The 22,307-nt window shown below is 39.8% G+C and overlaps 1 protein-coding gene across 2 annotated transcripts in view; it reads left to right on the top strand.

The window, feature by feature from the left end:
- Positions 1-22,307, top strand: part of TTC28 (tetratricopeptide repeat domain 28) — a 616,338-nt gene that overhangs the window by 571,777 nt on the left and 22,254 nt on the right. For both annotated transcript variants that reach the window (XM_073582693.1, XM_073582692.1), the window contains exons 14-17: positions 9,618-9,797; positions 11,076-11,796; positions 16,884-17,008; positions 21,614-21,845. In XM_073582693.1, coding sequence (XP_073438794.1) covers positions 9,618-9,797; positions 11,076-11,796; positions 16,884-17,008; positions 21,614-21,845 — 1,258 coding nt within the window. The remainder of the gene's footprint in view (positions 1-9,617; positions 9,798-11,075; positions 11,797-16,883; positions 17,009-21,613; positions 21,846-22,307) is intronic.

Genomic DNA, 22,307 nt, shown 5'->3' with positions numbered 1-22,307 from the left:
TTTGGTTTTGATCCGGTTCTGTCCCTGTTACGAGTTCTGCCTGCCCCTCTTGTACTGCGCTACCTCTCGTCTATGACTCTCTGCTTGTGACCCGACTTCTCGCTTCTCGTCCCCTTGGTACCACATCGCCCTCTTGTGTATGACCTCTGGGTTTGTCTGACTACCCGTCTGTTTGTCCCTCCTGTGCCTCGTTTGCTCGTACTGTTGTGACCTCCGTTTTGCCTGACTGAGTTGTTGTATGGTGTCCTGTCATATCTGAAAGCAGGACGCTAAGCCCCGCCCCCTTGCAGTCACCTGTCCATAGGTCCTGTGCCAGCTTGCTAACTTCAGTGTCCGCAGGTCCTGTGCATCTTTACTTTCCGGCGCTGACTGGACCCTGACACTAATAGTTTGAAGCTCGCATTGTCACCTCTGCTGCCCGGCTCCACAGGTATCTTTTAGCACTGTTTCTGTACTCAGGACACGCGCACTCGCCCTGTGAGCTAGTGTAGTGCGGTGCCTCTGACAATATGAAAGTCTTGCAATTCTTCCCCATGAATGAGGATTTCCAAGTAAGTGCAGGTAATAAGCTCGTATTGTTTAAGTCCATGTCATAAATTTTTGTAATGATTAAGGACATATCTCTGAAACGTGTTTGCGACTTAACTTTTGTATGATTTATTCTGAGTTGTATTACTCATCTACAATAAAGAAGATGCATTTTAGCAAGGCACGAGTCCTACTGCTGGATCTTATCTCTTCATATATTAATGCCATTGGAAATAGTCAGTTTGATGAGAATCCTTTTTAATTCCTGGGAGATGAGCTGCTGCCCAAGGTGTCTGACAGTTTACGTCACTCTCCACATTGATAACATGCCCACTCATTAGACAAGCAAGCATGTGTATTGGGCAGTTGTGTGGGAGAGCTGTCAGAGGACAGTTATCTAATGGGTATGGACACCTTTAGTCCTTGGTGCATGACTCATAGATTTTCTCTTGTACTGTAATCCCTGTCTCCGACACTGCGCCAGGCGAAAGACATCTTAGGCTTTTCTTTTGAAGAGTCAGTACAATTCTTGTATTCACTGCTTAGTAGTTGGTGCTTGGAATATAATAACCAGTAGACTCTCAGTGCTAGAGGCAACTGTCAGAAAGAAAACCGATATGTAGAGGTTTATTTTTTTATGATGCTGATTAAGATTAATGTTCCAATTTATTTTTGCCAAGAAATAACCTTATTTTGGGAACAGTATTGTAGACATTGCTTATAGGAATCCATGTGAATGTTTAAGAATGTGCATGGTGATAGGAGGTATATTAACGGCACTAATTGTTGTCAAGAGGATGGCAGGGCGTTAGTTGTCATTGCTTGTGGTGTGAAGGACCTGTAGATAAGAAGAAAGAACTATCAGCCATGGTATGTGATGTGACCTTCATAGCCTCATTATACTTTCACTTTAAAGGGGTTGTCCAGGACTATTTGATTTTTTTTACTAAGAGCTAACAGGTAGGTAGTTGCAAACTACTTACTTCTGCCCACTGCAAATCTCTGCCAGTACAGAGCGATCACTATCCTCTCTTGCTGGCGATACAGCTCTTCCTCTTCCAGGCTGCTTTATCAACAGGACGTGACTGCCAATGTCTTGCTGATTGACACCCGGCTCCCCTGAGTTAGGCAACCGGTGGCTGTCTGTCAATTAGCATGATATCAGCAGTCATGCCCTGTCGCAGAGCAAAGCTGAGAAGCTGTTGCTCGCTTGACGGGATGTCAGTGGAAGCTGCAAAATCACCAGCAGTAGCCGTCTTTCCCAACAGAGATGTGCGCTGGGCAGAACAGGCAGGTAGGTAACAACTACATGCTTGTTAGTTTTTAGGCTCAAAGTAAAAAAATCAAATTGTCCCAGGCACCTCCTTTAAGGAGACGCTACTCGGAATGCAGTACTGTTGTGAATGTTAACGCTTCTAACATTGGGAATATGATCATTGCGAAATACACAATAACTTCTAACACATTTTGGTAAAAAAAAAAAAAGTTATTAGACCAGTAATAAAAGTTTACTAAAAGTTTACATTTTATGAAAGCATGGATATTACTACCTTAGAGAACTGTTTTGTAAATTATTCTCATGGGTAGGAAAATCTGAGCACAGAGCAGCTGGTATTTAACAGGAATCCAATGACCGATCTAAGACTAAAATTTCACACACTTCAGTCAGCAGAATCGTCTCAGTAGGAATTAATTAGTTGTTGAATAATTCACAAGGACGGTGTAGGATGCATTCAACTTTTCATCATTACATGTTTAGAGAAAATTAGAAAAAATAAAAGTTCATTGGTTCTATTAAATTAACCTAGTCGTTGAAGTAACTGACATGAAAGCTTCTTGAAAGTCACTGTGACTATATTAGTAGAGGTATGTAAATTTAATCATCATTAAATGAGCAATGGTGCTCAAATACAAGCACTAAAGGGGTCTTGTCCTTTCAGCATCCTGCAAGCCATGGGTGTATCTGTGTTAAAAAAAATTAGTAAAAGCCAGCACTCACCCCTACTGCTCCAGTGATTGGCTACTGGCTGCTGTGGTGAAGTCACATCTACAGCCAATCACTGGACTCAGCAGCTCATGTAATCTTCATTGGCAGTGCCGCTGAGCCATGTGATTGGCTGCAGTGTTGTTGTCGTGACTTCACTGCAGCAGCCAGTAAGCAATCACTGGAAAGGTATCAGTGGACCTAGTGATATTATTTGCATAATTCAACAGAAATAGTCTTAGCTATGGCCAGACTGGCAAAATGAGTGAAATTGGGTGCATTGGTAATAGACCATTAATGGAAGGTTCACAAGAAAAATTCTGACAGTGCTAAATCATTTGAATAATATCACCAATTAGTGTAGAATATTAATTATTATTTTGTTTTCTCAACGTATATTCTACATAGCCAAAATGTATTAACGTGCCAGCACCTGACACCCGTGAAAAATTGGATCATGTCAAGCAGAATGTCTTCTATTGCTGTAGGTAGGAAACTGAGAGATATGCACTTTTTTTCTCAGAGCGGGGCACTTTTATTTTTCAATTAAAAAAATGATATTTTTTTTACATTTTATTTGTATTTTTTAACTTTATTTTTTTTTATATTTCATTTTTTATTTTGGGGGCACAGGTTAGATGCATGGCTCATTATCAGGAAGACCTGCTAATCTTAGAATTCATGGCAGATTCATTTTAAAGTTGATAAATTTAAAGTACCGTAATACACCTAGGCCGCAGTAATCGTATTGCTTCATATACTCAAACTGGAATTATTCTAATCACTACAGAATAAGAGAAAGACTTGGATATTCTGGTTACTAGAAAGCTAAGCAGCACCACTCAATGTCAGGCAGCAGCTGCAAAAGCAACAAGATTTTAGATTGGATATAAATATAAATAAATTCCTGTGACCCAAATGTATTATATCTACTCTAAAAATCCCTTGTAAGAACCATCTTGGCTATGGGTTTCAGTTAAGGACTCCACATTATGAAAAGTATATTGGGAAATTAGAAAGTGGTCAACTTCACTCTGTGCACAATTATTAGGTAATTTGTATTTGTGATCATTTTATAATTGAACATCTTCAGTACTGTCTATCAATTCAATAGGTTAATAACCCTGAAATCTAAATTAATGTAAAAGTGAGGTTTGGTCTTTTTTAGAGTAATATCTATATGTGCAGAATTATTAGAAACTATTAGTGTGCAGAATTTCCATTTATCTAAATGAAAAATTAAATTGTTTATTTTCATGAATTAAACTGAGAATAATAGTCAAACAACTCAAAATTTACAACAAAAGAAAAACATTTCAGACATTTAAAAAAAAATTCTGTGACTAATATAAGCTTAAGCTGCTGACAATCAACTTTTTGAGCAGCACCAACCACAGCCACTCAGACACTGAGTAGAGAAGTGGACTGTTTTCCTTCACCATAAATCTCCTGTTAAAGAAGGGCCCACAAGTTCACCATAAGGTTTAGGTCAAGTGAGGAAGAGGCCATGTCATTATTCTTTCATCTTTATGGTCTTTACTGGCAGCCAAGTAGTGGAGTACTTCTATGTATGTTATGGAGCATTGTCCTGCATAAAAATCATGATTTTCTTGAAAGATGCAGACTTTTTCCTGCATCCATGGCTTGAAGAATGTGTCATCTAAAAACTGGGATTAGGTTTGGGAGTTGTTTTTTAGTCCATCTTCAATCTGGAAAGGTCCATCTAGCTCATCTTTGCTTGTGTCTGAGTCACAGTTAAGGTCTATTCTGTTATTGATCCAGCCACAGGCATATCCATCTGGTCCTTAAGGAGACATTCCCATCTCATAAATCTTTGAAATACTTGTCTTCAGATATTTCTTGGCCCGATCTTGCCGTTTCACCTTCTTTCTTGCTCAGAGGTGGTCGGTTTCAGCCATTGTAGAACTGAACACCTTGTGCTTCTTGACACTCCAGGGAGATTGCAGTTCTGGAATATGACAGCACTGGAGATAATAGGTTCCTGGTCTCATCACATTTTATTCTACTCAAATCTTTGGCAGTTTATGTGCGATGTTTTTTTCTCAATACTTTTTTCTAACTGTGTTGACTTTTGATGGTACTGTGATCATGCCCAATATTTAGCAATTTCAAGAGTACTGCATCTCTCTGTGAGACGTTTAATAATTTTTGAGTTTTCAGGGTCCGTTAAATCTCCCTTTTTTGGTCAATTTTGTTGAGGAAATCAAGCTGCCAAATAGTTCTGCACATCCTGATAAATACACATCACCTGATCTGCTTCATCCAATAAGCATTCAAGCCTATACAGCTTGCAGTTGGAAAATATGCATAAAAATTATGATATGGTCAACATACCCACTTGAATGCACGCAGTGTATATTATTAGATGAATATTGTAGATATGATAGAGAAAGGGGGAACTATATGGGCCTGTGTCTTTTCCTAACCTGAATATGTATTTGTGGCACTTTTCTATGGTGGTAGGTTTGCCTGCTAGGGAACTCCCTGTCAAATATTGTTTCACTCACCTGCCTTAGTTATCAGTTAAGCCAGTAAACTTTCTTGCGTAAGGTGCACATAAATTAGACGAGCTGTGTCATCCCGTCCCTTTCCGCCCTCTTCCTGCCCCAGCTCTGCCTGTGTCGTTGGAGCCGGGCAAAACTCTAAACTCCAAAAGTCACCAAATTTTTGCGCAACCTCGAGTTGTGCAAAAATTTTACATCTTACCAAATTGTTTTATACCAGATTTCTTATGAACACACTATGATAAATCAAGGTCAAAGTAGAAAATAAGAAGACCTCACATAGGACAAACAACAAGTTAATACTTTATAAACTGTGTGGTTTTTGGCTCAAGTCACTGATTTTATTTTTCATTTTCCTTGTTAATAAAAATGAATGAAGGAAGAAAGGACACCCTGGCCTGCTGAACCCCTTACCTATAAGGACTTGATGAAGTGTAGAGCTAAGATGGCACATTATAGCGGTGTTATAATAAGGATGGTTACTGTATATTACACATTGCATTTAATGATATGCATGTCTCTCCCCTCAGCCCACTTCTGTATGATATTACTACTATAAATCTGTTCCTGTTTACATGAATATCTGCATATTCCTCTCATATGAATGCACCAGTGTTACTTGATTTCCCCTCGCTCATTAATATTTATGTATTTGTAGGGTCTTCATTTTAGGGATTTTATTTTATTTAATGACTGTAAATGGAAGAGAAATGCAAATGTTCTTTGTTATTTCATTTGCGCAGCTCTTACATGCGTCTTCCATAAACCATAATACCAAACCTCAGGGGTTTCTTTTAAATTGGAACTGTGGTTAGGCACTTGTCACTATGACTTACAGTAGCTGCTAAAAGTTACCTGGAGCTAATGCTTTGAGAGCACTAAGTCAAACGTAATATAGGAGGAAATATTTCTGGAGAACACTTCCCAGTAGTGGGAAGATACTTCTTGTCAGCTCCTACTGTGCAGGGAAAGGAAAGATTGAGCAAATGCTGGTAAATTTTGCTTCCGAGAATGTGAGCAAGTTCACCATGGGCTTTGGTCTATGGATTCCTCCCTCAAGGAATCATTGGTTTTTGTAAACAATTTGTCAGAATGAAGTGAAGAGGTTTCTCATGAAGTCTCCTGAGGCAGCTTAATGTCAGCATGGCTGACCCTAAATCTCTGTTTCTAGCACATACACTGACGTGAGCTTGGGATGCAAAATGAGCACAAGTAGGAGATTCCAGTAAATTATGTACAATTCTTGGGAAAGCATCAGTACCGCACTCAACATGATGTGTTAGACTATCATGCCACACTTATGTATCACTATGTATGCAAGGGAACCTCATCCTGCAGTTTCTTTACAATATTCATCACAATTCTGCACTTGTAAAGGAGGTTGCTGGCAATTCAAACACCGATTTATATAGCTGAATCTGAAAATATGCATACGGTATATATTTTTGCATACATAGATCACATATATATATACACATACTGTATATAAAACAGATCGTAAATGTCTTATATGCACTGGATAGATACAGAAATCAAAAATGTAATGGAATAACTATTTATAAACGAAGTTATAAATTAAAAAAAGGGGAAAGGGAAAATATATATTCAACATGGCAGACACAGATATGCAAAGTGGGTATGCCATAGAGGGAGAAGGCTACCCTAAAAAATGGAGACAAAAAATAATAAACAAGCAAAAAGTGTGTGCACCTTGATGCTTGTCAAAGGTACGTATACAGTATGTAAGATGATGGTAAATTATAGTGTATGAATAGTAGGCATATAAAAAAGGTGCAGTCACAAGGTAAATAGGCACATAAATGGTCCCACAGCAGATGTAAACATGGTAAAAATATGCAGGTTAAGGTGCCAAAGAATAAAAATATATATGTAAGGTACGATAGTACAAGTAGTAATCAGGACACATAATCAACAGAGCAAATCAAGGTTCACCTACCAACGACCTAACTTGCTTTTCACTGATGCTTCATCAGGGATGCTTTGTGGAGCGATGGTGCCAGGTATATCACAAATGTAACAAGACAGATGTTTAATAATACTAATAGAAAGTTAACCTGCAATGGAGGATGAAGCTTAGGACAGAACGACGCTGGCAGAGTGAAAAACGGAAGTGTTGACCGGTCACATGGCAGTACCAAAGAGACAATGTCGCAACACCAAAAGGCTGAATGCGCATGCGCAACTAAGAACCAAACAATGCAGCCCAGCGCAGTGGTCCGATGACCATCGCATAAGTGGGAGACAAGGCATTTTTACCCATGCAGGGACGGAAAAAGTAACGTTGGAGATGGAACAAGAAAGGGAAGAAAAATGAGGGGAAAATGAGAAGAAGGGGAAGATAGATATTAAAAATGGAGGCTGTAAGGGTTTTTTCTGTTTTTGCAGCTTAAGGATGGCTTGTTTCACCTGCATGGAGAGCTCCGTTTACCGCATGTTTCCTTCACAGCAAAACCTTCCAAATGCAAACACCACACCTCAAATCAACTCCAGGCCTTTTATCTGCTTAATTGAGAATGACATAATGAAGGGATTGCCCACACCTGTCCATGAAATAGCCTTGGAGTCAATTGTCCAATTACTTTTGGTCCCTTTAAAAACAGGGTGGCACATGTTAAGGAGCTGAAACTGCCAAACCCTTCATCCAATTTTAATGTGGATACCCTCAAATGAAAGCTGAAAGTCTGAACTTCAACTGCATCTGAATTGTTTTGTTTAAAATTCATTGTGGTAATGTCTAGAACCAAAATTAGAAAAATGTTGTCTCTGTCCAAATATATATGGACCTAACTTTAACTGCTTCATGCCTGACCACACCTCCTTGGAATTGTTGTGTGACAGTTTATTTTCCAATTTAATTCGGAACGCCTCACAGACATTCTTAATTTTCCCCTTTAAGTCCTTTTGTATCAATTTCATTTCTTTGTATTCTTCATTTTAAATGCCAGTTTTTTATCATTTAGTAAATATTTCAATTATTTTGTAATCCAAGGCTTGTTATTTGCATAACATCGAATCTTTTTAACTGGTACTACAGTATCAGTGCAAAAATTTATGTAATCAGTTACCCTTCTGACAATGTCATTTACATCATTATGCTCTCCTCTGTGGCATATCACCTCTCAGTCTGTGAGGTCAAAGCAGTCTTGCAGAGCTTCCTCTGCTGCAGGAGACCACTTCCTGATTAGTTTTATTGTCGCTGGTTGTTTGCTGACAACAGGTTGGTAAGATGGAGAAGATAGTATGAGATTGTGGTTGGATTTCTCCAGAGGGGGTAAAGCAGACGATGAATAGGCGTCTTTAACATTTGCATAGAGGAGATCCAATATACTGCTGTCCCTTGTTGCACAATTAACATATTGATAGAACTTTGGAAGAGCCTTTGAGATCATGACTCTGTTAAAATCCCCAGAGATTAATAATAACGAGTTTGGGTGCTTTGTCTGAAGGTGTGCCAAGACCCCCAGCAATACTTCCCTAGCTGCCTCTTGGCTAGCAGATGGAGGTATATACATGACTATTGCAATGCAAATGGAGATTTCTGTAGGTAGATAGTAAGGCCTGAGGACAACTGCTAAAAGTTCAACATTTTGACAGCAATGACTTTCCTTAACAGTTATGTGCTGCTGATTACAAAATCTGTAATTAATATATAATATAACCCCCCCACCCTTATATTTACCACACTTAGCCTTGTCTCTATCAGCCCGAACCATTTGAAACCCTGGAATCGAGACACTTGAATCAGGAACATCCCCATGTAACCAGGTTTCTGTAAAGCACATAAGACTGCATTCCTTGAACTCCGTCTGGGTTTTACACAGAGCTAGCAGTTCATCTGTCTTATTCCCCAGCGAGTGATCTGTCATGTCCGATTTCAGACTGCTGATCGAATGTCTCCTAGAGAAAAGCTGACATATCTGCTGGCTGTTCTCTAAAAGAAAACATAGGGGTGCTCGGCTAAACAAGCTCTTCTGTGTTTAGGAGAACCGGCCAGGATGGCTGTTGACTGAATTGGTCAAATCCTGGTTTGACCGACAAGTATCTAATGTGTATTGCCGGCATAACAGCTGCTCACTATCTGAAGGAATAAATCTTGTTTTATCTGGAAATGAAGAAACACAAAGTCTAAAACCAATTATTAACCTCCGATGTTGATTGTTTCCATGCTGAAAGTTATTTCTGTTTTGTTCTTTTCCCGTAAATATAATTCACAAGAATTTGTTGTTGTGCCTTTGCCAATTTTGAACCAGGCAAAATGTATTTTCTTCTGTCGACATATTTTGTTGTAACGTATACCCAATTGTAATGACAAATGTGAAATTAAATAAAAAAAAGTCCTTAGTTAAATCAAAGGCAAAAGAAATGTAAAATAGTAAGTTAATGTTTTGTCCTTTTGCAAGCACTTTACTAAGGTGCCAAGGTCAAACTCCTATGGTAATTGAAAAGTATTTATACATGATGTGATAGAAATGAAACTTTTAATAAAATGTTATCTTTATGTGATTGCACGACATAGCATCTGCTGGAGTAATACAATGTTTTATATTTCATCTCTATAGGGACTCATGCATTCCAGCGGACCGGTGGGGAGACACCGACAGCTGGTGCTGGTATTAGAGGGAGAGCTGTACCTTATTCCATTTGCTCTCTTAAAAGGGAGCTCATCAAATGAGTATCTTTATGAACGCTTCAGTTTAATTGCTGTTCCTTCACTCCGATCTCTCAACATAAATTCGAAGGTAAGCTCACATTAAATTGCAGATTCATGATTAATACTTTCTTCCTGACTGTGGATGAAACAAAAAATGGCAACTGGATCCTGATATTGTTTGGTGAATTTTCCTAACATCTGAACACTTTCTCGCATGCCTTCAGCCTTGCGTATCAATCATTATCTAAACTGTTTCATTGATTATATAACCCAGGAAGGTCTGCATGTGAATGTAGCAAGTTATGATGGCAAGATAAGGCTAGGTTCACATGTGTACAGTCCATTTCACTGGACATATGTCTGAATGTCAAAAAAAACCTGTGTTCAGATGTATTTGACACATATGCATGGATTAAAAAGGGGGAGACATAGATAAAAAGTTTTCCCTGACTGTTTTGTCTGTTTCAAATTGTATTGCGTATTTTTGGAAAACCATATTTGACTACATATATGTACAATGCATATAGCATACATCCGCAGATGAATCTAGCGTAAGCTGTAAATTAAAGACTGAGGTATCAGAGAAGCAGTGATCAAACAACATACAGCCATGATCGGTTTCAAGGGATTGTCCGGTCTCAAGCTATAAGTCTGTAGTCACTTACATTGCCCGAACTGTGCGCTGTGAGGATGCTCCGGTGCCGGGAGCAGCGAACACGTGACCGCCAGTATGTGGTTTGCACACAAACAATCAAGTGCCGACAAGATGAATGTGGCCTTTCTCAATGCAACTGTATAGAGCGAGGCTGGAAACAGTCTAGTCGGAAAGTGGCCGGAAGTATGCAAATCGAATGCTTGTGGTCACATGATCGCCTGTTCCCTGCACCGCCTCTGGAGAATCCTGACATTGTGCAGCGTGCATACTGTGAGGATTCACACATCTGAAGTCATATAGAGTGACTATGTAGCTTAAGAACAGACAACTCCCTCAACGGCATATTGTCTAACATATCATGAAAGAGGACAACATTATAAATTACTTTTTCAATCTATATTTGTTAATGTTGATGTTTGCTGTGGTTTACGTACTTTAAGTAAAAAACATGAGGGGATACAAAAAAAGTATCGGTCTGTACTTTATGCTTTTCTGGATCCATTTATAGCACCAAAAACTGCACGTGTAAATCCAGCCTGCCTCTGTTAAATACACCATTTCTGTTCTTTATTCTTGGCTGATGTGGCAGGTGGGGATCTGAAGTAAGGTAGACAAGCCTGAAAAGAGTATTTGAAAAGGGAAACGGCTGGCTACATTGCTTCAGCTTCTTTTTAATGTGTTTTTGACTCTCGTGGTATGTATCTTTTGCAGTCTCACTTGCGAAAGAATGCTCCGATATACTCAAGTTCTACCTCGATGGCAGCTGTCATAGGAAACCCTAAACTTCCTCCATCAGTGATGGATCGATGGCTCTGGGGTCCAATGCCTTCAGCAGAAGAAGAGGCCTACATGGTGGCTGAATTGTTGGGATGTCAACCTCTTGTTGGCAGTTTGGCTACAAAAGACAAAGTGATGAGTGCGCTCACTCAAGCTGAATGCGTTCACTTTGCTACCCACATCTCATGGAAACTGGCAGCACTAATACTAACTCCCAACAGTGAGAACATCTCTGGAACAAATAAAAGCACCTTTGGCAACACTTATACTATTCCAGAGTCATTACAAATGCAGGACGATGCCAGTGATGTCGAGAGCATATCAGACTGTCCGCCTCTTCAAGAATTCCTGTTGACAGCTGCAGATGTCCTGGATCTTCGGCTTCCTGTTAAATTAGTAATTCTTGGATCTTACCAGGAATCCAGCAACAAAGTTACGGCAGATGGAGTTATTGGCTTAACACGAGCCTTCCTGGCTGCTGGGGCCCAATGTGTCCTTGTATCTCTATGGCCTGTGCCGGTCGCAGCTTCCAAAATGTTTGTCCATGCTTTTTACTCGTCACTTTTAAATGGAATGAAAGCGAGTGCTTCCCTCTCGGAGGCAATGAAAACAGTGCAGAGCAGTAAGCAACACTCACATCCATCAAACTGGGCAGGTATGATAATTACTTTGTGTCTACACTGTACATCATTTTTAGTGGCTGCAGCTGCTATCCATGTCATTTGTAACTGTGCCTCACAACTTAACATTACATTTGCAGTATATCTTCAATTGTCATCACTTTTTCTGAGTATTGCTGTGGGAACTTTAGCAGTTCACTATCTGTAACAAAATCTGATAATCTGACAAGTCGTTAGAGTTACTCAAGGAAAACTTTACTTGATTTTGATCATCAATTAACTTAACACCCAAAACTACCTAAATGGGGTTTCCCATTCAGTAAAATTGATGGCCGGATGGGCCATTAATATTTGATCGTTGGAAGGCAATACATGTATCTCCTGTCGGTACAACTTAATCACATTAATGTGAATATAACTGTAGCAATACAAAGTACGGTAACTACTAAAAGCATGGCATTTTACTATATTATCTAACCAATGAAAAGGACACAGAGCCATTTCCATCAATTAATCAACAGTGTGCTACGAGTCTACTCGTTCAGATGGTAGTCTAATGTGTATGGGGGTCCCAGACAATTTATTGTCAGTGGAGATATCTTCCGATTTGGGACTGATAATACTTTTGTTCTCCTGGAGATAAGCTGCCACCAGACAAACCTGGCGGAGGCTCTCTTATAGAGAAGATAGGAGTGCTCAGCTGAATGAGTGCTCCTGTGTATGGGAGAGCCGACCAAGATGCCTGTCGGCCCATTGTTCTCCCGACAGCCATCTAATTTGTATAACAGAATTAATTTCCACCCATCTCACTTAGACGACATCAGTGGTGTAACTAGAGTCTCATGGGCCCGTTCCAAAAAAGACCTCCTGCTCCCCATGTTGGTCAGATGTATGGACCCTTGTAGCGTTCTAAATCCTATAAGGACAAACATGTTGCCCCCCCACTCACCAATTATATAGTAATGTCCCCCATCCTGTACAAATGTCTCCCATCCTGGTCCTCTTCCAGGTATATCTGTTCCCCATCCTGGGTCCATTCCTGGTATATATGTCCCACATCCTGGCATATGTGTCCCCTATCCTGGTATATATCCCCCATCCTGGTTTATATGTCTTGCACCCTGATATATATTTATATATGTCCCCCATCGTGGGCTCATCCTGTTACATATTGTCTCCCACCCTGTTATATATGTTCCCCATCCTGGGCTCATCCTGGTATATATGTCTCCCATCCTGGGTCCATCCTGGTATATATCCACGATCCTGGTATATATGGCTCCCATCCTGGAATATATGTCCCCTGTTCTGCCTCTGTTCTTTAATGCAAAAAAAAAGATTCTTCTTGCCTTCTTTCTCTCCCATGCCATGTAGCATCCTCTTCTGTGGCTATCTTCTGCGAGCAAGCGATGGGCAAGGCTTGACGTCACTGCCATGCACCTCCAGTTACTTGCACACCAACGTCAGCTGCTGGCCTTTCATTGGCTGTGGCATGTTATTGCAGTGCAGGGACCTGACGGGTCTCAGCACTGCAATGCATTGCAGCTAAATATGCGTCCTTGGACACACATCCCTCTGGGTGCATTGAGGCGCATTATACTATGTGGAGGACTATGGGGTGTGTATTATTCTATATAGAGGACTATGGGGTGCATTGTATAATATGAAGGACTATGGGGCGCATTATACAATATTGAGGACTATGAGGTGTATTATGCTATGTGGAGGACTATGGAGTGCATTATACTAAATGACCAAAATGCTGCCTATTCACCAAGTGATTGGATTGTTTATGTCGGAACAAAAAGCAATGTTCTCAGCACCAAATCTGAAAACTGCACATATGCTGCTGATAACATGATATTTGTATGGGGACAGATTGATCTATTAGTGATCGATCTGTCCTCATCATTCTTTCTCAACCGGTGAAAGGAGGCTGGGAAACAAGTCTCGAATGACTATTGTTGATCACATTCGTTTAACGTCTTAAACTCAAGTGCATGTAAATTCAACCGAAATATTTGTGTGATGGTGCAATATGTGAGCACTTGGTGCCCGTTGCCCAGGGCCACGCTTTGTGTTAAACTGGCCTGAACTGCATGATAATTAGTTTAGTAATATTGTCAGTTAACAACTATGGAGAACAGCTATACCTTATTATAATGCGACCATGCATTCATAACGCTTTGTCACTGACAGCCATTGAGGAAAATGCCATCTGATTTATTTGTGTGTCTTATAAATGCCAATCTGACACCAAGAAATCTAGAACAAAACCTTTAAAATGTTTTTCAGGTTTTTACAAAGATTCTCCAAGAGAGTGAGCATGATATTAATAAAAGAAACTAACCATTACTTTCCCGATGCATTCCCCACTGCTTCATTGCCACCAATCCAGTGGTCCCCGTTGGTCCTACAGGGATCATCACTAACCTGTAGGTGCATTTACACTGAAAGAATGTCGTAAATCAATGTTCATATCGATCCTGATTACCTTGCAGTGTAAATGGACCTGGTTTTGCAATTTGATTCACACCACCTCTAGTGGTGATATTCAGACCCTAACCTGTACAGGACAGTCTCTAGTCAGTCTCCAGTCAATAAGTACATGAGGCTGAACTGCAGTGCCCGGCTGTTGCTGCTGATTAGCTAGGGTCACTTGAATGGGATCCTCACCAATCAAATATTGATGGCATGTAGGAACTCCTGAACAATCTCCTAAATTGCAAAAAAATAGCAAAACATCAATAATTATGATCATATTTTTCCTACCTGAAGGTCTGTCAACATATCAGTTGTCTACAAATTAACATGCCACAGTACATACAGTGAGAGATTCCCTCATTGTTTGGCTCCAGAGATCCGCATAACCTTGGTGCAGCGACCACTCTGGTAGTCCATGGCTACAAGACAAATTCTTGCAAACCTCCTCCATCCAGGACAGCCCTGGTGCCTCTTCTGATTAGTAGGCCTGGCATGATATCATGTTTGCCTCGCGCTTCAATGATGACAATACATTGGCTCTATTAATAAAAAAAAGAGCAGGGGATACGGGCAGGTAGGAGGATTTCTGTAGGGCATTGGCCCAGCAGACGTCAATCAACAACATGGCAGTTAGACCAGGATACTGTGAACCTTTTTGCTCAAAACTTTGAGATTATCCTCTCAACTCTCCAATTAATTCACAAAGAATTTTAAATGGGTTGCCCAGATTTAAGAGCAAATTCAGTCACTCTGTGTGCCAGAAGACTTTTGAATCGTGACAATGTGCAGTGCGCATTCTATCACGATTCCCCGGTATTGCCGGCACCAGCAACTTGCATACGTGCGGTCACTTACTGACTAGTCTCATCCGGCTTCACTCTAAAGAAGTGAATTGAGAGGCCACTCATTTGCACCAGTAATACTATAAAAAGAGTCACTGTAGACATTGCTCTCAAACCTGGAATATCACTTTAAGGGCTTTCTCACACCAGTGTATTCATCAGGTGAGTGCTATTTGATGTTTTATCTTATACTGCTCGGACCAATCTTGTAGTATATGGAAGTACAGATCTGTGATTTTTTTTCTACAGACCGAATCGGTCTATCGAAAAAAATCACAGCATGCCATGAATGGCTCCGGAATTCGGATCACACGCACATATACAAGTCTATACGTGTGTGAAACATCAGACTGCACTCAGATGTCACTCGCTGAGAGCAGTCCGACACCCGAGGACACAGACAATGGAGAAGATGGGGAAATTAATTAAATTAAACTCAGATCAGAGTTTGAGACGAGTGTCATTACCATAATTGATCCGATTCTCTCGCATGAGAGATTCTACGATCGTGTGAGCGAGCTCCAAAGATGGGAGTAGCAAGGACCAGAACATAATGGCAGTTCCATGTGTCCCAATTTGTATAGTAAACACATAATATTGGAGTTCAAAGCGGAAAGATTTACCGTATTTGCAGTCCCTAATGGGAAGCAATTAGACCTTTGCACTTAATAATCTAATATCACTTTGAGTGAAGGTAATTGCTGATTGAATTACGGCATTGCCGCTGCTAACATTGAGGCAGCGTGGTGATGCTTTATACCAGGAGTGAGATGCTGCAGCTCTGTTATTACAGCCCTTCATCTGTGGCAGTAACTAATCTGCCTCTGTACAGTAATCCAGAAAGTTCAGCAAATTAAATTATTGATCAGTCGCTGCAATCCTTGTTTACTGCCTCTCATTTGTTATCTGAAACATAATGGCAAGGAAAAGGTCGTGATCAATATTTTAGCATAACCTGTTTACTAAGTTAAGAAATTGAATGAAAAGCCGACAACATTGGAAAAATGAGGTTGTCTAGACAGATTTCCTATTGTGTGTATTAGCAGTAATAATTACAGATAAATGTGATCTAGCCTCTTACTGGTGGAGGGAATGGATTGCTTCATTTGCGTCCATGTTAATTATTTATACTGTAGACAATTAAATTGCCCCTTGTGGCCAATAAGTGCAGATGCGCAGTTTTCAGCAACTATTTTAGTACTGGGAGAACAGAGAAAAAACCTGTAATTTTACCTCGACCTTCGCAGTCAGCAGTTTTTATGTGTCATGCTGAATAGGTCAACACTGCTAACTATTTCTACGCAGAGGCCAGAGGTGATAAATGTAATACCCCTTAAAAGAAAAGCAAATGAATCCTATTTTGGTGATTCTTTTTTCTATCGATGTTGAGCTACAGCTTTTATATTATCAGCGTTCTGCTGATTCTTCTTTGGGGGATCAGGAGCCAGACCTTAGGCAATGAGTTGCTCAATGTTACACTTTTTGAATGTTAATCATCAGACCACAAGCCAGTTAGGAATGTTGCAAGATTTCAGTTCTGAAGCCTTTAGTTGCCCTAATTTTTCAAAAGGGCCAACAATAACATTGCATACGGCATTAGAAACTGGCACGTACCTTCCACCATCAGCCATGATCAGTACCGGAGCACCATTTTGATGACAGGTCCTCTTTAAATTACAGCTGGCAAATCCTAGGTATGAAATAAGTAAAGCTGGCCATGAATATTTTTACACGCTATATATATTAAATTGAAATAATACAAATAAGTGAGATCAATGTTTCTTTCCACCACCCAGGGTTCATGCTTATCGGAAGTGATGTGAAGCTGAACAGTACATCGTCATTGATAGGTCAGTCCCTATCGGAGATCCTCCAGAACCCGGACCGTGCTAGAGATGCTCTACGGGTTTTATTACATCTGGTAAGCTTAAGTCTTCTCAAACTTTTAACATGTTCCCTGACATTATTACATAATATTAAACTAAACTTTAACCACTTCCCATATATAAACGTCGGTGCTTGCTGTGCTCTGTGCAGCTCCTACGTTTATCAACGGACGGGACAGCAGTCTCACAGCGCTCAGGACCCCCAGGGTAGCTCTAACAGATTACATCACCAGGACCTGATTGGACCAGGACCCAATGATGTTAACCTTTTGCTATCTGCTAGATGCCGTGATTGCAGTATTTAGAAGATGGCAGAGGGAGAGCGCTGCTTTACTCACCTCCCCCCCCAGTGATGAAATGTGATCACATCACGGGGGATCCGAGCGTTGTCATGACAGTCAAAGGTCATGTGATGACCTCCGGGTCTGCCAGCTATGGTGGCTTGTTAGACTGAGCTAGCAGCTGAGTCTAACAGGTGATCCGACAGTGTAACACGGTCAGGTTTCAAACATTTCAATGCATGTGTACTGCAATGCATGAGATGAGTGAGGAGTAAAATAATAATTGAAATCCCATGCAGGGACTAAGTAAAAAAAAAAAAAATGGTAAAAAAAAGGTTTTAAAACTATTACAAAAATTCACAAAATTAAAAAAAGAGAAAAAATATTAAACCAATAAATTTGTATATTTATGTGAAAACAAACAAAGTACACATATTGGTATCGCCGCATCCAGAACGACCTGACCAATAAAACGATCACATTAGTTAACTCCTTTTGTGCATACCATAAAAAAAACTAAAAAAAGGGGCAAAAACCTTTGCTGTTTCAAAAGTAAAATAAAATGTGATCAAAAAGTCAAATGGAAATAAAAATGGTACCAATGAAAACGTCATCTTGTCCTGCAAAAACAAGCTGCCATACTGCTCCATCAGTGGAAAAATAAAAAAGTTATAGCTCCCAGAATAAAGCGATGCAAAAACAATTCTTTTTTCTATAAAATAGTTTTTATTGTGTAAAAGTGGCAAAACCTAAAAAAATGATGTAAATGTGATATCGTTGTAATTATACGAATAAAGCTACCTTATCAATTTTAGAACAATAATATCCCCACCAAAAAAACAATTCCTGAATTACTGATTTTTGTTCATTCTGCCTCCCAAAAATCAGAATAGAAAGCAATCAAAAAATATCATGTGCCCGTAAATGGTACCAATAAAAACATAAAGTTGTCCCTCAAAAAACAAGTCCTCACATGACTCTGTTGGCAGAAATATGGAAAAATCATAGCTATCTAAATATGGCGATGCAAAAACTTGTTTTTGTAAAGAAAGCATTTTTTAGTATGTGACAGCTGCCAAAACCTGATATAAATCTGGTATCGCTGTAATCGTACCGACCCAAAGAATAAAGTCGCCTAATCACTATACTGCATGAGGAACGGCGTAAAAATAAAATAAATTCTTCACCTGCTGATGATTTGTTCATTCAGCCTCGCAAAGATCACAGTCTCACATTTATCCTGCACTCTACACTGAGTGCTAAATCAGGGATTTCCATGTAAATCTCTGAAATACGTAATTCAGATGGAACATCCAGAGGAATACTCCCTATATTGAGGCAGATCGAGGCACTGTGGACACTGCCTGACCTGTGATCTGGCAGTATCCTTCTTTTTAGGTGTGCATAAAAGCATGGTCTGCCACAGTTTTGTGCACCTCTGAAAAGAAGGACAATTCTGAACACAGGCCAGACGGCTTCCAGAGTGACTTTGCTGCCTCATTATAGTGATTGGATCCCTCGGGGGTTTCATCTGAATCATGCCACTCGGAGATTTAGATGGAAACCCTAAAGTAACTTCTCAGCGTTGAGCGCAGGACAAATGGGTTTCAAAATGTTATGTAAAAAGTCCCCAATAAAAGCTTGAAGTCAATCTACAAAAAACAACCCCCACTCAGGCCCATCATCTGTTAGCGGAAACATAGGGGGCTTTCACGTTACTGGTGGTACAAAGGCTCAATAAAAGCGCTATGGCTACTCACCCCCAAAAGAAATGGAACTCATTTTGTGCTCATAAATCTAAATGCCACCTCCCTTCTGAGCCCTACAGTGTGCCTAAACCACATGTTTAGCATTTCTGTAGCAATGAGAGCTCGCCTAATTCACCGGTGCGTGTCTCCAGAAGCATGAGCTGGGCATAATATACTGGTCACAACAGCGTACTTGGTCACTGCAATGTAACATCCATTGCTGCTTGTTACTGGAAAATACTTATGGAGTCAAAATTGTCACTACAGCTGTAGATAAAATGTTCTGGGACCTCAGGTGATCTACGAATGTGACATGGCACCCTCAAACCAGTGCAGAAAAAATCTACACTGTAAGGCTACTTTCACACTTGTGTTTATTTGCTGCGCGTTTTTTGCGCACACAAATGCATGAAAAAAACGCATCATGCGTTTGTGTGCTTTTTTTGTGGGTTTTGGTGCATTTTTTTAAAAAAAACGCATGCGTTTTTTTGCGCATTACAACGCGCACGTATGCGCACCCATAGACTTTAATGGGTGTTTTGCTGTAAAAAAAACGCATGCATGCGTTTTTTGGGGGCAAGTCGGACGTACAAAAAATGCAACAGGATGCATTTTGTGCGCCCGAGCGCACACTGCAAAAAAACACATGTGCATACAAACGCGTACGTGCACATATGTATGCGCACATAAGCGCACCCATGTTAAAGTATAGGGGAAAAAACGCATTCCTTCCATTCTGAGCTTTGCATGGTGCCTCAAAAGTAGTTTTCGACCACTTATGGAATATTGATGTACTCAGGAGAAATTGCGTAACAAATTGTACTGTTCGTTTTCTCCTATTAATCCTTTTGAAAAATGCAAACTTGGAGTCAAAACAACATTTTAGTGGAAAAAATAGTTTATATTTTACTTACTCAGCCCAATGTTATACAAGTTTGTGAATCATCTGAGGGTTAAAAATACTCATTACTCATTACTCCCCTAGACGAATTCCTTGATAGCTGTAGTTTATAAAATGGGATCACTTGTGCGGGTTCTTGCTGTTTTGACATATCAGGGGCTCTTCAAATTTGACATGGTATCCGCAACCTAATACAGCCAAAATAGTGCTCATTCCCTTTCCAACCCTACCAAGTAGTCATTCTCCAACAAATATGAGGTACGTGGGAAAAATTTCACAACAAATTTTGGCATCCATTTTCTCCTATTACCCTTGTGGAAATAAAAAAAATTGCGGCTAAAACAACATTTTTGTGTGAAAAATTTAATTTTTTATTTTCATGGCTTAACGTTATAAATTTCTGTGAAGCACCTGGTGATTCAAGATCCTCACCACACATCTAGATATATTGCTTGAAGGGTGTAGTTTCCAAAATTAGGTCATTTGTGGGGGGTTTCCACTGTTTAGGCTCATCAGGGACCCTCCAAACGTGACATGGCGTCTGCTATTATTGATTCCAGCCAATTTCACATTCCAAAACTCAAACTGTGCTCCTTCCCTTCTGAACCCTGCCGTGTGCCCAAACAGTAGTTTTCCACCAGAAATGGGGTATTGGCGTACTCAGGAGAAATCACATAACAAATTTTATGGTGCATTTTCTCCTATTGCCATAGTGAAAATGAAGAATTTGGGGCTGAAGTAACATTTTTGTGAGAAAAAGTTCAATGTTCATTTTTTCCTTCCACATTCCATTCATTCCTGTGAAGCACCTGAAGGGTTAATACACTTCCTGAATGTGGTTTTGAGCTCCTTGAGGGGTGCAGTTATTAGAATGGTGTCACTTTTGATTATTTTCTGTTATATAGGCCCCTCAAAGTCACTTCAAATGTGATGTGGTCCGTAAAAAAAATGGTTTTGTTAATTTTATGGGAAAATGAGAAATCGCTGATCAACTTTTAACCCTTCTAACCTCGTATAAAATTATGTTCCAAAAATTGGTAAATGTTATTTATGAACTATTTTGGGTGACATAACTCTCTGGTTGAGGGCATACAAAATAAAAGTTTGAAAATTGCAAAATTTAAAAAAAAATTCTCCTAATTTTTGATATTTTCTTTTTTTTTTTAAACTATTTTTATTAATTTAACAATTTCAACAAGGAAAAGGTACAGACAGTTACAGTATATTTATGACATTAAGCCAAAATCCCACCTTTTCCTTCCCCCTCTCCCCTTCCTACAATCGTCATCATTTGAAAGGATTCCTTAAATTGGTGCATGTCCACTGATGCTTTGTATTTTCGATATTTTCAGAAATAAATGCAAGTTATATTGAACAAATGTTACCACTATCATGAAGTATAATATATCTTGGTAAAAAAAACCTCAGAATCACTGCGAACCGTTGAAGTGCTCCAGAGTTGTTACCACATAAAGTGACACTGGTCAGATTGTAAAGATTGGCCAGGTCACGAAGGCGAAAATAGGCTGTGGCGCAAAAGGGTTAAGAAAACCTAGAAGGAAGGCCATGCTAATCTGATCTACTTACACCACCTCATCTATGCATTTCTCTATTCTTTACCAGTATCATATACACAAAATGTCAGCTGTGAAGGTACCAGGTATATTGACGACATTTTCTCTGCATATTAATGCTGGTCTTACTTTACAGGTTGAAAAGTCTTTGCAGAGGATTCAGAATGGACAGCGTAATTCCATGTACACATCCCAGCAGAGTGTGGAAAATAAAGTGGGGGGAATCCCAGGCTGGCAGTCACTGTTAACAGCTGTAGGATTTCGACTTGACCCCCCAGCCAGCGGCCTTCCTGCAGCAGTGTTTTTCCCGACATCTGATCCTGGCGATCGCCTGCAGCAGTGCAGTACAACCATACAGTCCCTCTTAGGTACCTTTCACCTCTAGTACTAATGAAGAAGGAGCTGTCAGGGCGTCAGCAGGAAACTATTAATAAAAATGGAAGTTATTGCTGAACTTTTCGAAAATAAGGCCAGTCTCAGAGGATGAGAGAAGCACTATAAAACCATAATTGTGTCTCCTTTCTGGAGCTTTGTTCTCCATTCCCCTGATAATAGAACAACATAAAAGTTCCTTTATCCTTTTTACAAGAACTATAGGTACAATACAGTCTTATTATCCCAATACTTACAGTACAGTAAAAAAAATGCTTGAGTCTAATTAAACCGTGTTGGAAAAGAAAATAGCAGCAGCTCCATGAAGGGCAGGGAAATGAGGTATTCTTAGGCCAAGGATTTTAATGGAGCTCATTAAAGGATTTGAGCAGGAATACCCACTTGGGTGCTTTCATACAGCTAAAAACTGCAAAGCCCAATTACACAATTCTAATAGG

The sequence above is a fragment of the Dendrobates tinctorius genome, unplaced genomic scaffold (assembly GCF_039654945.1).
Source record: "Dendrobates tinctorius isolate UK_male_01 unplaced genomic scaffold, ASM3965494v1 ptg000073l, whole genome shotgun sequence".
In the NCBI taxonomy this organism is placed as follows: Eukaryota; Metazoa; Chordata; class Amphibia; order Anura; family Dendrobatidae; genus Dendrobates; species Dendrobates tinctorius.
This window is presented reverse-complemented; position numbering and strand designations above follow the sequence as displayed.